The sequence below is a fragment of the Triplophysa rosa genome, linkage group LG21 (genome assembly GCF_024868665.1).
Source record: "Triplophysa rosa linkage group LG21, Trosa_1v2, whole genome shotgun sequence".
Lineage (NCBI taxonomy): Eukaryota > Metazoa > Chordata > Actinopteri > Cypriniformes > Nemacheilidae > Triplophysa > Triplophysa rosa.
In genome coordinates this window covers 261,703-276,759 of record NC_079910.1, presented here as the reverse complement: position 1 = coordinate 276,759, position 15,057 = coordinate 261,703, and the positions used below count along the sequence as shown (strand labels likewise).

General features: G+C 47.4%; 1 protein-coding gene across 1 annotated transcript in view; it reads right to left on the bottom strand.

Moving 5' to 3' along the window:
• Positions 1-15,057, bottom strand: part of tec (tec protein tyrosine kinase) — a 32,157-nt gene that overhangs the window by 6,890 nt on the left and 10,210 nt on the right. Inside the window, exons 6-7 of the mRNA XM_057320189.1 lie at positions 1,898-1,950; positions 215-411 (exon numbers count right to left, since the gene is read on the bottom strand). Coding sequence (XP_057176172.1) covers positions 215-411; positions 1,898-1,950 — 250 coding nt within the window. The remainder of the gene's footprint in view (positions 1-214; positions 412-1,897; positions 1,951-15,057) is intronic.

Sequence of the window (15,057 nt, the reverse complement as noted above, 5' to 3'; positions counted from 1 at the left end):
CAGAAATGTGCAAGAAGCAATTGATCATGATGGTGTCATTATAGGCCGATGGGCAAAATATAGTGAGAAGGGTTAGAGAGCTGAGCTGATGTCAAACACTGAACAGTCAGTCCGTGCAAATCACACAAGCTTGTCATGGTACTGAAGTGGGAAAGACGCACAGGCTACCAGTTATTTATAACAGTTTAAAGTGACAAATGAACAAAACACACACCCAAATCTATTCCGAGCTTTATACCAGTTCACACCACTCTTCTCCAGTATGACATACTCTTCTCCTGTCTTCAACATCAAATCATGAGGCTCCAACCCTTGAAAGTCATACAACGCAATGACCACTTCCTCTGGAGAGCCCGCCTCTTCCCGTGTGGTCCCCTCTGAGGGTGGGAGGGGAGGAGAAGGTCGTCGGACCTATGGGGTGATGGAGAAAATTACACAAAACTACATGTGTATATTTGAATACACGGTTATAGAGAAGCTGCTCACCCTAAACAACAACATTGATTCGGTTCAGTGGCTTCATCTGCTCATGAACAGGACAGCACTAAACCAGCACTGAACCAGCAGTAAACCAGCATTAAACCAGTACTGAACCAGCATTAAACCAGTACTAAACCAGCACTGAACCAGCAGTAGACCATTACTGAAACAGCATTAAACAAGCACTGAACTAGCATTAAACAAGCATTAAACCAGCACTGAACCAGCAGTAAACCAGCACTGAACCAGCAATAAACCAGCACTGAACCAGCAGTAAACCAGCACTGAACCAGCATTAAACCAGCACTGAACCAGCAGTAAACCAGCACTGAACCAGCAATAAACCAGCACTGAACCAGCATTAAACCAGCACTGAACCAGCACTGAACCAGCATTAAACCAGCACTGAACCAGCATTAAACCAGCACTGAACCAGCATTAAACCAGCACTGAACCAGCATTAAACCAGCACTGAACCAGCATTAAACCAGCACTGAACCAGCATTAAACCAGCACTGAACCAGCATTAAACCAGCACTGAACCAGCATTAAACCAGCACTGAACCAGCATTAAACCAGCACTGAACCAGCATTAAACCAGCACTGAACCAGCATTAAACCAGCACTGAACCAGCATTAAACCAGCACTGAACCAGCATTAAACCAGCACTGAACCAGCATTAAACCAGCACTGAACCAGCATTAAACCAGCACTGAACCAGCATTAAACCAGCACTGAACCAGCATTAAACCAGCACTGAACCAGCATTAAACCAGCACTGAACCAGCATTAAACCAGCACTGAACCAGCATTAAACCAGCACTGAACCAGCATTAAACCAGCACTGAACCAGCATTAAACCAGCACTGAACCAGCATTAAACCAGCACTGAACCAGCATTAAACCAGCACTGAACCAGCATTAAACCAGCACTGAACCAGCATTAAACCAGCACTGAACCAGCATTAAACCAGCACTGAACCAGCATTAAACCAGCACTGAACCAGCATTAAACCAGCACTGAACCAGCATTAAACCAGCACTGAACCAGCATTAAACCAGCACTGAACCAGCATTAAACCAGCACTGAACCAGCATTAAACCAGCACTGAACCAGCATTAAACCAGCACTGAACCAGCATTAAACCAGCACTGAACCAGCATTAAACCAGCACTGAACCAGCATTAAACCAGCACTGAACCAGCATTAAACCAGCACTGAACCAGCAGTAAACCAGCACTGACCCAGCATTAAACCAGCACTGAACCAGCATTAAACCAGCACTGAACCAGCAGTAAACCAGCACTGACCCAGCATTAAACCAGCACTGAACCAGCATTAAACCAGCACTGAACCAGCATTAAACCAGCACTGAACCAGCACTAAAGCAAACAGAGAAGCAGGTCAAATCTCACCGTACAGCCGCTGGTTTCCTCTCCTGGAACTGGTGGCAGTGGTTTACGAGAAACTGGGAGAAAGAGAAAACACACACATACACAGGTTTAGCAATATTTACATATACAATATTTTACAATATTTAAATATTTACCAATCAGCTGTGAGAAAAGTGATGTATATCTGACGCAATGAAGCCACTCCCCTTGTATATTTACATTTATTGATTATAATTCAAAACCCATTTATATCATTATTCTATGAGTTGATAATTAGTGATTGTGACGCTAGAAACATCATTTAAGTTCATTTAAAAATGATTTTAAGAGACGGGTTATAAGAACAGAAATCCTGTGTGGCAAATTGATTACATCACAATTACGTTAGAGGTAACAGGTTACGGAGAGCTACGAAATGCATCGGAAATTGCCGACGAATCACAAATGATGTGTAACAGGTGCGTTAAGACCAGCGCGCATTGAACGCAAAAGGCAGGCTGGAAGGATAAACAAAATGCTTGTCCTGCAAGTTTAACAGCCTGTGGGAACCCAGTCGCACAATGTTTCATCTGAGGAATGGATTATATACCCGGAGAGAAACAAGTGGATAAGGAGGGTAAATCGGATGCACATCAATGATTAATCAACCCGAGACGCTCTGGTAGGATGGAACTGTTTAAACGATCGTAATGCTGATTAATATTCAGATTTGAAGTGTCCTATGTGTTAGGGGTGGAGCCGAACCCGAATACGGTATTCGGAAAGGCACAAATAGCGTGTTTTTTACAATACTTATTTCGAACAAATACTTAAAAAAATATTTGTATTCGGGAACAAGAAAAACTTTATATCAAAAAGCTGCGTTTTCTCATGAGACCGCAGTGCATGCCCGCATGAGTGAGTGAGTGACATTCAGAGTCGGGGGGGTGGGGTAAAAGAGGTGACTGACACAGGCTGCTCCACACAGCAACAGAGAAGGCTCGGCTGAGCGAAAAAAGACTTCACTGCGTGCATCACTATTTTTGTTGAATAGATTTTTGTACCTTAACTGGGTTCCGGAGGCAGTTTATAACTTTCGGGAAGCGGAGTTTGATCGGGAGATTATTCCATTACGCTGCATTATTGACGTCTGCAGTCGGGTGCTCTCATGTTCGCTCTGTTTACGTACACTATAACGTAAATTAGAAGTGTAACGCAAAAAAACTGGATTTTTACGCCTATTTTGAATTTTACTCGAATACAAATACAAATACTCTCCCCCCTCAACAAATACAGATACAAATACCGGCTGCTTTGCACACCCTTAATATGTGTAAATACCATCGTATGGTTTAAACCATGAGAGACATTTACTAAATAATTGTGTATGATGATTTATAGCAGTGCATACGGTTCCTGTGTATTATTAAGTATACTTGAAAATTTGCATATTGTGTATACATGTTAATGTATGGGATGTTCAATGTTTGGATGAAATTAAGTATTTTTATTCTGTTTTCGTTAAAGGTTATCAACCTAATTGGAATTTATTATGAACTTGGAATGAACTTTTGTTACGGAAAAGGCAGACTGTTGTTACAACTTTAATCAAGCTACGATAATCTGTTGGAAATCTGCTCAGATCAAATGTGAAATGGAAGGAAAAGTAACAAACTGCAAACCAATGAAAATTGTAACAAGTTTATTGAAGATTCAAAGTAAAGCCATTTTGAGATGATCCTTGTGTCCGTGGTTGACTATGCTCTTTTCGAGTTAGAGGCAAGATTGATGTGTGGAGACCAGAAGCAACTTGACAGTGATGCTTTGAAAAAGCGGCCAGCGTTGTGGCAAGGAGGACACAACGTCTCGTTCCCTCCATCAGGGAACTGAGGTTACATCCGTAACCAAGACGTTCCCTTTCTGTTGGTCTCTCGACGTTGTGTCGAGCCGACAGATGGGGTTCCTATGGAAAACGCCACAGCGCTGCGCCACGTCACAATTTCCAGCGGAGCGATGTTGACTGGCCTGGGCGAGTCAGACGTGAGCGCTAGCTAGAGCTGCACGATTCTGCATAAATTGAGAATCCCGATTCTTTTGTTTCAAATAGAGATTGCGATTCTTTTACGATTCTGAATGATGAGTAAAAGTAATACATAATTTACTAGAGGTTCTGACAATTTTTTTTTATTTAGGTATGTAATACCTAATTATGTAATAATTTTATGGTTAACCTACAGTAGTAATAGTGAGAAATTTTTAACCACAAATTCCATAAGTAAACTAAAGTGTTTTTTTTACTTTAAATGCAAAAGTTTAACTTCCTAAAAAGTATTAATGCATTGAATTAACGTGTATATGAAATATTTCTCAGTAAGGTGACACTTGCAATTAAAGGTCTTGTCTGATATCTACAGACTGCTTGAAGGGGTCTTTAAAGAAAGACACTACTGATAAACATAACAACGCAGTATTCTCATCTGTAAACAGTTTAAAATAACTTTGGCAACTTGATGAAAAGCTCTAATAGCGCAGCTTCTCTATTAGCGTAAATACAGTGATAAGCGCCATCACTCTGATGACGTGTTTTACCGCAATGACGGATATAAACGCGCACTCAGATTTGTCAGCGCTACAAACTGTCTGCAATCGATAGTTTCGTTTCAAACCAGTCTAGTTAAGATGCGAAGCATATTCAGAACAATGTAAGAAAGACACTCATAAGAGCAGTTTTGTTGTCAGGGTGTATTTACTTTATATGTTGGTCTGTTGTTTGGTGTGAGATTAATTTGGGCAGCGTAGGAGCTTGTAAACGCGTCTCATGCGTGTGAGTTGGCAACTCTCTGCTTTAATCCCAATACTTCTGTGATCATTGGACACAGAAATAAGGATAGTGTGTGGTTGAAAAGACTGTTTGTGACGTCGTTACATACCTTATGATAATAATGCTATCTCTGCTTCTGCGGCAGCACCAGCACATATTGAAGCGTTATGATTTTAGTCCGAGGTAAATTAGTCACGAGAATCGTTGATTTTCATTAATGAGATCGCGTGGGTGTTTGAATCGAGATCACAATCTTTTAACGATTAATCGTGCAGCTCTAGCACTAGCGCAGAATTGTAACCGTCCAGTGGAGAGGGAGGGGGCCCCAGAGCTTTTGAGGAAAAAAAAAAAAAGTTACCACGTCTGGAGCACTAGGTCCGGTTAGAGCTATGTGGTAGATAACTCAGCTGTTCCCCGACCTAAGGGGGCAGGGCTGCTCTGCCCAGCCTGCCCCCCAGGGAGGTGCTTAGTGATGGATGGAATGCCTGTTCTTTACCCAGTGGGGAAAGAAGGGAGGCGAAATAGCCGCTGCTCCCCCTAGAGGAAGGGGGAAGGGTTTTCGCAGGCGTATGCCCTACCGGATGCCGGTCCTATCTGTTGCCCTGGAGGATGCGGGCTGACACCGGTTCCACGCGTAGGTTGTAAAACCTCGCGAAGGTGATGGGTGTAGCCCAACCCGCAGCTCTGCAGATGTCTGCCAGAGAGGCGCCCTGATCCAGTGCCCACGAGGAGGCCACACCCCGGGTGGAGTGTGCCCTCACTCCCAACGGGCAGGGGCGATCTTGTGATCGGTAGGCCATAACGATGGCCTCCACGATCCAGTGCGCCAGCCTCTGTTTGGAGACAGCCCTCCCCTTCTGCTGACCTCCAAAACAGACAAAGAGCTGCTCAGAGCTTTTGAAGCTCTGCGTGCGGTCCAAGTAGAGGCACAGTGCGCGTACTGGACACAACACGGACGGGGTTGGGTCTTCCTCCCCAGTGGGGAGCGCCTGCAAGTTCACCACCTGGTCCCGAAAGGGAGTGGTGGGAACCTTGGGCACGTAGCCGGGCCGTGGTCTCAGGACCACGTGAGAATCTCCAGGCCCGAATTCCAGGCAGTCCGTGGACACAGATAATGCCTGTAGGTCCCCCACCCTCTTGATGGAGGCGAGCGCCACTAGGAGGGCCGTCTTTATCGAGAGGTGAGAAAGAGCGGCCTCTCCCAGGGGACCACTTCCAGGTCCCAAGAGGGTACAGAGCGCGGGCGAGGTGGATTCAACCTTCTCGCGCCCCTAAGGAACCTAATGACCAGGTCGTGCTATCCCAGAGACTTGCCACCAACTGGTTTGTGATGTGCGGCTACTGCGGCAACATACACTTTCAGTGTGGAGGGGGAGAGGTTTCTCTCAAGTCTCTCCTGTAGGAAGGACAGCACGTGCCTGATCGAGCATCTCTGTGGGTCCTCTCCGCGAGAGGCACACCAGGACGAGAAGAGGCGCCACTTAAAGGCGTATAACCGCCTAGTCGCAGGGGCCCTAGACTGGGTGATGGTCTCCACCACAGCCGGGGGTAGCCCACTCAGGATCTCCTGGTCCCATCCAGGGGCCAGACATGGAGGTTCCAGAGGTCTGGCCTGGGATGCCACAACATGCCCTTCCCCTGTGAAAGAAGGTCCTCCATCAGGGGAATCGGCCAGGGGGGAGTTGTTGTCAGAAGCATCAGCTCTGGAACCAAGTCCGGTTGGGCCAGTAAGGCGCAACTAGTACCACTTGATGCTCCTCTTCCCTGACCTTGCACAGGGTCTGTGCAATGAGGCTCACTGGGGGGAAGGCGTACTTTCGCTTGTCCCGCGGCCAGTTGTGCGCAAGGGCATCCGTGCCGAGGGGTGCCTCGGGTCAGGGAGTACCAAAGCAGACAATGGGTGGAGTCCGGGGAGGCAAACAGGTCCACATGTGCCTGGCCGAACTGCTCCCAAATGAGCTGGACTGCGTGGGGATGGAGTCGCCACTCTCCGCGAGGCGTCGACTGACGAGAGAGCGCATCTGCTGTCTGGTTCAGGATGCCCAGGATGTGTGTGGCTCGCAGGGAGCTGATCACCTGCTGACTCCAGAGGAGGAGGCGCCGGGTGAGTCGTGTTAGCTGCCGTGAGCGAATGCCACCCTGACGATTGATATACACCGGACCAGCACGTGCCTGCCCTGCACGAGAGGTTGAAGCCTCCTCAGTGCAAGTAGCACAACCAACAACTCTAGGCAGTTGATATGCCAACGCAGGCGGGGGCCCGTCCATCGCCCCGACACTGCGTGTCCGTTGCACACGGCACCCCAACCCTGCAGGGATGCATCCGTCGTCACTACGACGTGCCTTGACACCTGCCCTAGGGGGACCCCTGTCCGCAAAAAGGTCATGGAAGACCAGGGGGTTAGGGTGCGCCGGCAGAAAGGCGTGATGACCATACGCCTGCTGCCGGTGTGCCACGCTGTCCAAGGAACTCGACTCTGTAGCCAGTGCTGGAGCGGTCGCATGTGCATCAACCCGAGGGGGACCACCCCCGCCAAGGATGCCATGTAACCCAGGAGCCTCTGAAATTGTTTCAGGGGGACCGCTGATTGTCTGAAAAGCTTCAGGCAATTCAACACTGACTGGGCGCGCTCTGTAGTCAGTCGCGCTGTCATGGAGACAGAGTCGAGTTCCATACCGAGAAAGAGGATGCTCTGCACAGGGGAGAGCTTGCTCTTTTCCCAGTTGACCTGTAGCCCCAACCGATCTAGGTGCCGGAGCACCAGGTCCCTGTGTGTACACAACAAATCTCACGAGTGTGCCAAGATTAGCCAGTCGTCGAGATAGTTCAGTACCCGCACACCTCTTTCCCTGAGGGGAAGGAGGGCGGCTTCCACGATCTTCGTGAAGACACGTGGAGACAGGGACAGACCGAAGGGGAGGACCCTGTACTGATATGCCTGCCCCTCGAAAGCGAACCGTAGGAACGGCCGATGACGAGGGAGGATCGAGACATGAAAGTACGCGTCCTTCAGGTCGATTGCCATGAACCAATCCTGACATCTGACGGATGACAGGATGCGCTTCTGCGTGATCATCCTGAACGGCAGCTTGTGTAGGTGCTTGTTCAGGACACGCAGATCTAGGATGGGGCGCAGCCCCCCGTCTTTCTTGGGGACAATGAAGTACGGGCTGTAGAACCCGTTGGACATCTCGGCTGGTAGGACGGGCTCGATCGCTCCCTTCGCCAGAAGGGTGGCGACCTCGGCCCGAAGCACGGGAGCATCCTTGCCTCTGACTGAAGTAGAGAGGATGCCCCGAAACTTGGGCGGCCGTCTGGCGAACTGGATCGCGTAGCCGAGACGGATCGTCCTCCTCAGCCAACCTGATGGCCTGGGAAGCCGAAGCCAGGTTCCCAGGAACCGAGATGGGGGACTAGGGATTCGATCTGCCTCATTGCCCCCGCAGGGGGTGGTTCGATGGCCAGCAATGCGGATCCCTTGCCGGGGAGAGCCCCCGGGGAGGAGATCGGCTGTGCTGTTTGTCCTGCCTGGCGTTTGTGCAGCTCAACGCACTGTCTGACTGAGAGTGCTGAGGGCTGGTGTTTGCTTCGCCATGGCGCAACGTCGAGTTGCCGTCCACTGTCGTGTCGAGAGTGGGAGTGGCTGTAAGGACCCAGAGAGAGAGAGGAAACTCTTTTTGTGAGAAAGTGGGCGCTGGCCCCCCGGAGGAGGCCAGCAGATGGTGAGACGGTGCAGGAACCGTCCCTGTCCGATCCCCCAGCGATGTTGCCCGATGGTAGCTCGATCTCCCTGGGGTCCCCCGTCAGGGCCGCTTCTGCTTCCGCGACGGCTGCTGGCGGGTGGCGGTTTCCTCTTCGACGTCCTTTTCCAGGAGGCAGCCTGAGGAGGGGGCCCTGGAACCGGACCCAGAGTCGAGGAGGACCGGGACTGCTGGGAAGCAGACGCCGCTCGGGATCTCGAAGGCCTGGAGGCGGCCGAGTTGCGGCGGGGCAGGATGTGTTTGATCGCCTCCGTCTGCTTCTTCACCGTCGAAAACTGTTGGGAGAAATCTTCGACGATGTCACCAAACAGCCCACCCTGAGAGATGGGGGCATCTAGAAAGCGAACTTTCTCAGAGTCCCTCATCTGCACAAGGTTTAGCCAGAGGTGCCTCTCCTGGACCACCATGGTGGACATCGCCCGACCCAGGGCCCGCGCCGTCACCTTAGTCGCCCGTAGAGCGAGGTCAGTGGCGGTGCGGAGTTCCTGCATTGCCACTGGGTCGGTCCTACCCTCGTGGAGCTCCTTCAACGCCTTGGCCTGGTGAACTTGCAGGATGGCAATGGCGTAGAGGGAGGAGGCAGCCTGTCCCGCAGCAGTGTAAGCCTTCGACACCAGGGATGCCGAAAACTTACACGCCTTGGAAGGGAGTCTAGGCCGAGCCCTCCAGGTGGCCGCCGTCTGCGGGCACAGGTGCACCGCGACAGCATGCTCCACCTGGGGAAGCTCGACATAACCTCTGGCTGCCCCACCATTGAGGGAGGTAAGGGTGACAGAGCCGGTCTGGCGGGAACAAGCCGTGAGGGGGGCGTTCCACGTCTTACTGAGCTCCTCATGCACCTCCGGGAAGAATGGGTCCGGGGCCGGACCGAGGTACCACGTATCCAGCCGCGAGCGCTGGGGAGGAGGCAGTGTGGTACACTGCAACCCAATGCTCACGGCGGCCCGGAATAGCACGGATGACATCTCAATGTCCCCTTCCACCTGGGCTCGACCCCCCGAGGAAGGGAGCTCCGAGGAGTCGTCGGGGTCGGATGCCAACAGGTCACCCTCCGATGCAGCAAGTGACATCTCATCCTCACTCCCGAGTACGTGACTGAGGAACAAGACGGGGTAGAACCGTCTCCTGGGGGACGATCAGACGAGCGAGACGGGGCATGAACGGTCCGTGAGCCTGCGGCTGACGGTTTAACGCTCACAGTGATCCCCATATCACCCCCGGTGCCAACCGAAGCGGACGGCAGGGCCGTAGCCCTTGCAGTCTCGGAACGGGTAGCAGACGGGTTGGTGGCTGTGTCCATAAAGAACACAGCCACCCATGACCGCAACGTCTGGATCGCCATCCGCCCGCAGTGCAGGCAGGACGTATCCACAAAGGCTGCCTCAGCGTGCCAGAGACCCAAACACCTGAGGCAGACATCGTGTCCGTCCCCCTCCTCGATGAGCGCGTTGCACCCACGAGAGCAGCGGGCCATGCCACGCTGGACAAATTTGCTCTTTTAGAAGAAAATTAGCTCTTGACACCTCCGGAACTGCCGAGAGTAGAGTGGGAGAGTAGCTGCAGGAAGGGACTGTCCGCTGCACCACGTCGTAGATTCCAGCAGGAAGGTAGATCGTGAGATCGCAAGAAGATCAACGAAGATCCGCAGAAGATTATCAGATGCGTAGGCTCTGAACACCAAAAGGTGAATGAATGCTGCATGCCGTGTTCCTTTATACCCGGATGTCCGGGGCGGAGTCCGGCATGCAAATTTCATTCGCCAATTTTCATTGGCCTTTTCAAAATAATCAGAAGATGATAGGTTCTCAAGTCAAACCCCATCTGTCGGCTCGACACAATTATTGTTATTCGAATATACATACTTCTTATAATTATTCTTGTTCCACCAAATGTTTGGCACGCTACTTGTCCCGCAGCTTTTGACGTAGACCCATGGATGAATACATCACATCGACGGGCCTATTCGGGAATGGTGTGCTATGACTTTTATAAGCGATCGGGTGGGGGGGGTGCGATAGGGGGGAAAAAAACCACCCGAAAAATCCCATTGACTTAACATTGCTCCCAACTTTGAGGGATCGTAGCTCCGAGTGAGGATATCGTAGAAACATGAAAATAATACACGATTTGAAGGGGTTATCAGGCTCTATAAGAACATCACTCACAATGGGGTGTAAGTTGCACCCCTGGGGTGTGAGAGCCTCCCAAAATTTCCGTATACTTATAATGGCGCCCATAGACTCCCATTCAAAACCTAGATACCTATATATTCACGCGTTATTTTTTCGCTTTGGACCCATGAATGACTACATCAAATCGAGCGGCCCATTGAGGAAAGGTGTGTGATGACTTTTGGAAGCGATCGGGTGGAGGGGGTGCGATGGGGGGTGAATAAAAACCTGAAAAATCCCATTGACTTAACATTGCGCCCAACTTTGACAGGTCGTAGCTCCGAGTGAGGATATCGTAGACAAAGGTGGGTAGAGTAGCCAAAATCTTTACTCAAGTAAAAGTACAAGTATCTAGAGAAATTGTTACTCAAGTAAAAGTACAAGTATCTAGAGAAATTGTTACTCAAGTAAAAGTAAAAGTCACTATTTTAAAATTTACTTGAGTAAAAGTAAAAAAGTATGAAATTAAAAAACTACTCAAGTAGCTAGTTACTTAGTTACTTTGTATCTGATTATATAGGCCTACTACATTAAATTAATATTAACGCCAATATTTTAATAATACATTTTAATCAATATTTTTAATTATCATAAGCAGATATCTTTGCAATATATAGAGAGACTAAAGAATAGACAAACACAGAAGAGACAAGCATTTCTGTAAATGTCATCTAGTCCTGATGTCAATGTAGTTTACACAACTTATTTAGAATAATAGACCATGTCAAACTAAAGCATGAACTAAACTCAGAGCATTTCCTAAGATGATCTAGAACAGTGGTCACCAACCCTGCTCCTGGAGATCGACCGTACTGAATATTTCAGCTCTAACCCCAATCAAACACACCTGAACTATCTAATCAAGCTGTTTAGGTTTGCTTGATAATTACAGACAGGTGTGCTGAAGCAGGGTTGGAGCTGCAGTCTGCAGGATGGTCGATCTCCAGGAACAGGGTTGGTGAGCACTGATCTAGAACATCTGCAGTGCTCTCTTAAATTAAATACACATTTTTGAACAAAGCTCATGTTTTCTCGTGTTGTGTCACGTGTGTGTTGTGAAACGCTTTTACTTGTAAACAAACAGTAAACAGTGAATCACACGCCCATCAACAAGTTTTCTTCCTTCTGTTCTTCAAATGTATATTTCTGCAAGCCCACGTCTCTGTGTCTGACAGGTAACGCGCATGTTGCTGTGTCTGATGAACAGGTCGCGCGGGTGCGCGCATATGGCGGGCAGTTATCATTGCTGGCAAACAATATGACACATTTGCAGTTTTGATTGTATAGATATAGATTCATATCCACTTCATCCAACTCTCTTTGTGTTCTGCGTGTTCTTAAATTTCGCGCTACGAGGAGTGAGTAATCCTGATTCAGATGATTCAGATCATGTTGCGAACTGAACAAATCATTTGAACTGATTGAACTGAACTGACATTAGCCTATTCAAATGGTTTTGCCCATTGTTCAATTAATGCTTTCAAAAGAATCGACTCAAAAGAATCGATCACTCGGGAATGCCCGTAAAAAGAGACGACAACCTTGAAATAAACAACGCGTTTTAAAAAGCATATTTTAAAATGAAGGAACGAAGGAACATCACGCAATGTAAGTTATGTAACGAAGTAAAAGTACAGATTTTCTATTAGAAATTTACTCAAGTAAGAGTAAAAGTACACACTTTTAATTTTACTTAAAAAGTACATATTTTCCAAAATGTTACTCAAGTAAATGTAACCAAGTAAATGTAGCGCGTTACTACCCACCTCTGATCGTAGAAACATGAAAATAATACACGATTTGAAGAGGCTAGCAGGCTCTGTAAGAACATCACTCACAATGGGGTGTAAGAGCCTCCCTAAATTTCCCAATCACAGGAAGCCTGCCCATATAAGGCGTAAAACGTCCCGTGTTGAATATCATAGCAGTACAACCACTTAGAGACAAGGGGGTGGGCTCATTTTACTCAGGCTACCAATTAGGGCTGTGCCGATAAACGATATCATATCGAATCGCGATAGAATGTATTTCAAAAACGATGATAAGCTATTGGCATTTTGACTTGATATGGATTCATTGGCAAAGAAAACAACATGAGGAGGAAAACATTACTGGAAGCGGAAACAAAGCTGAAACTAACCTCGAGTTGTCATCAGGCGGTTTATCAAGTGTCTTATTTTTTTCCGCAATCGCTGGTTAAACAAAACAAACTTGAGGCGCAATTGCAAGCGAGTTACTTCGAAACTCAAGCACAAACGTTTTTATATCCATCGTTAACATATTTGCTAACATGAGCTGGTGCTTATGAAACAAACCAGCGCTGCCCTGTACAGATCAGAGATGTAATGAAGTGAGTTTGTGTGCACATTAAAATATTGACCCTTGTGTGTAAGATGCTTGCATGATTAAAGAAATGTACTACAGTTTATGTGAGATGTCTTTAAGGTTCACTGAATGCATTGAATAAAACCCACTACTCGAGCAAGACATTACTGCAGCGTTATGTATGTGCGCAGGTGCTGAGCCAATAGCGTTCGAATGTACCAGTAACGGAGCCCTTTCATTGGTTGAATGTAATGAATGAACACTCCCTTTACTTAACGAGTCAATTGAGTCAAAATGAGACTGAATGATCTGGTACATGTTGTTTATGGCCTAATATCCTCTGTGTTGCAACAGTGCATTAATTTAATTGAATTTTAACTGGTTAAAGGTTAACCTTTGTTAATAAACTGTATTTAAAATAGATTATTTTAAATACAGTTTTTTAATTAAATATATATCGAAATAAATATCGTTATCGATCAATATAGAAAAAAACTATCGAGTTTACTTTTTTGCCATATCGCCCAGTCCTACTACCAATCAGTGTGACATGATCATTATGAAGTTATTAAGCCACGCCCATAGCAACCATTTACAGCAACCTAGCAACCGATCCCATAGACTCCCATTATAAAAAGTCCATGTGGATATCTTTGCAACACAGTGTCGTAGAGACAAGGGGGTGGGCTCATTTGACTCACACAACCAATCAGTGTCACAGGATCATCTTGAAGCTATTAAGCCACGCCCATATCAACCATTTACAGCAACCTAGCATCCGATCCCATAGACTCCCATTATAAAAGGTTCAGGTGGATATCTTTGCAACACAGTGTCATAGAGACAAGGGGGTTGGCTCGTTTTACTCAGGCAACCAATCAGTGTCCCAGGATCATCATGAAGCTTCGAAGCCACGCCCATAGCAACAAAACATGTCAGCCTAGCAACCGTTTAGCAATACCTATATCTCTTCATCGGAACATTGTAGAGAGACGGGGGTTGGTTCTTTACACTCATAGCTTAGAGCATCATCAATTGGCATATTCTAAGCCACGCCCATAGCAACTAAACATTTTAGCCTAGCAACCGTTTAGCAATTCCTATATCTCTGCATCAGAACATCGTAGAGACATAGGGTTTGGTTAAATTCATTCATGGCTTAATGTGTTATCACCCTAGTGCCCAGTTCCGCGGTTTGCCACAAAGCATCACTCACATTTTCTTCAGAAAATGTACCCATCTAGTTAAAGGTGCCATTCTTCGGCTGTTTTTGAAGCTTTGATGATGTTTTTTGGACGTGTATTCATAAGCTTTCAGCAATAAACAGTAACGATGGCGTCAACTTCACTTCATCAGTTAAACACATGCGGATCCATCGAAGTGTAACGGAGCTCTGCTAGTGCATGTGCAAATGTCAATCTTTCTTAGAGATCCTGATTTGTTTCCTACTATGGCGAGGGAAATGACACCGGACCGATTGGGTCAGACCGGTTATATTAATGAACACTAATAACAGAAGCGTTTTTATATTGGACCCGAGTTGGATTATAAAATAAACAGATTGACCAGGAGACATTTGCAGGCAGGACGTTTCACAGAAGTGTTTTAGAGGTATGCGCACACACACAATATCAGTGTGTTACACAGAACAGCTGTCACAGCCGATGTTAAAGTCATGAAGCTGTTATTTGAGCGTTGGTTCTCTTAGAATGTGTGTAGCTGAATTCTTATGACCAGCTGTAGGACTGTGATGAAAGTGAAAGTAGTTTAGCGCGCAGCTAAGTCAAATGTGTACAATCTCTGAGAACCAACCACTACTCCAGCGGCTCTTCCTCTTCTCTAAGGAAGGCCTCGCCCCTTTTGTGGCGTATTCCTGTGGGCGGAGGTTATTCAAAAACTGGGAATAGTGACATCATGTACCCGGGAAGTAGAGGGCTGTAGTCTGATTCCAGCCGTTCTCTGTAGTCCTTGAAAAGTGAATTCTGTTAAAGACAATATCTCGCTTGGCACTGAACTTTGACCTTTATCACTTTGCTGATATTGTTTATGCTCTAACAGCAACATTACACACTAACTAAAGGTTGAAAATTGGCATCACAGGGAATGGCACCTTTAATATTTAT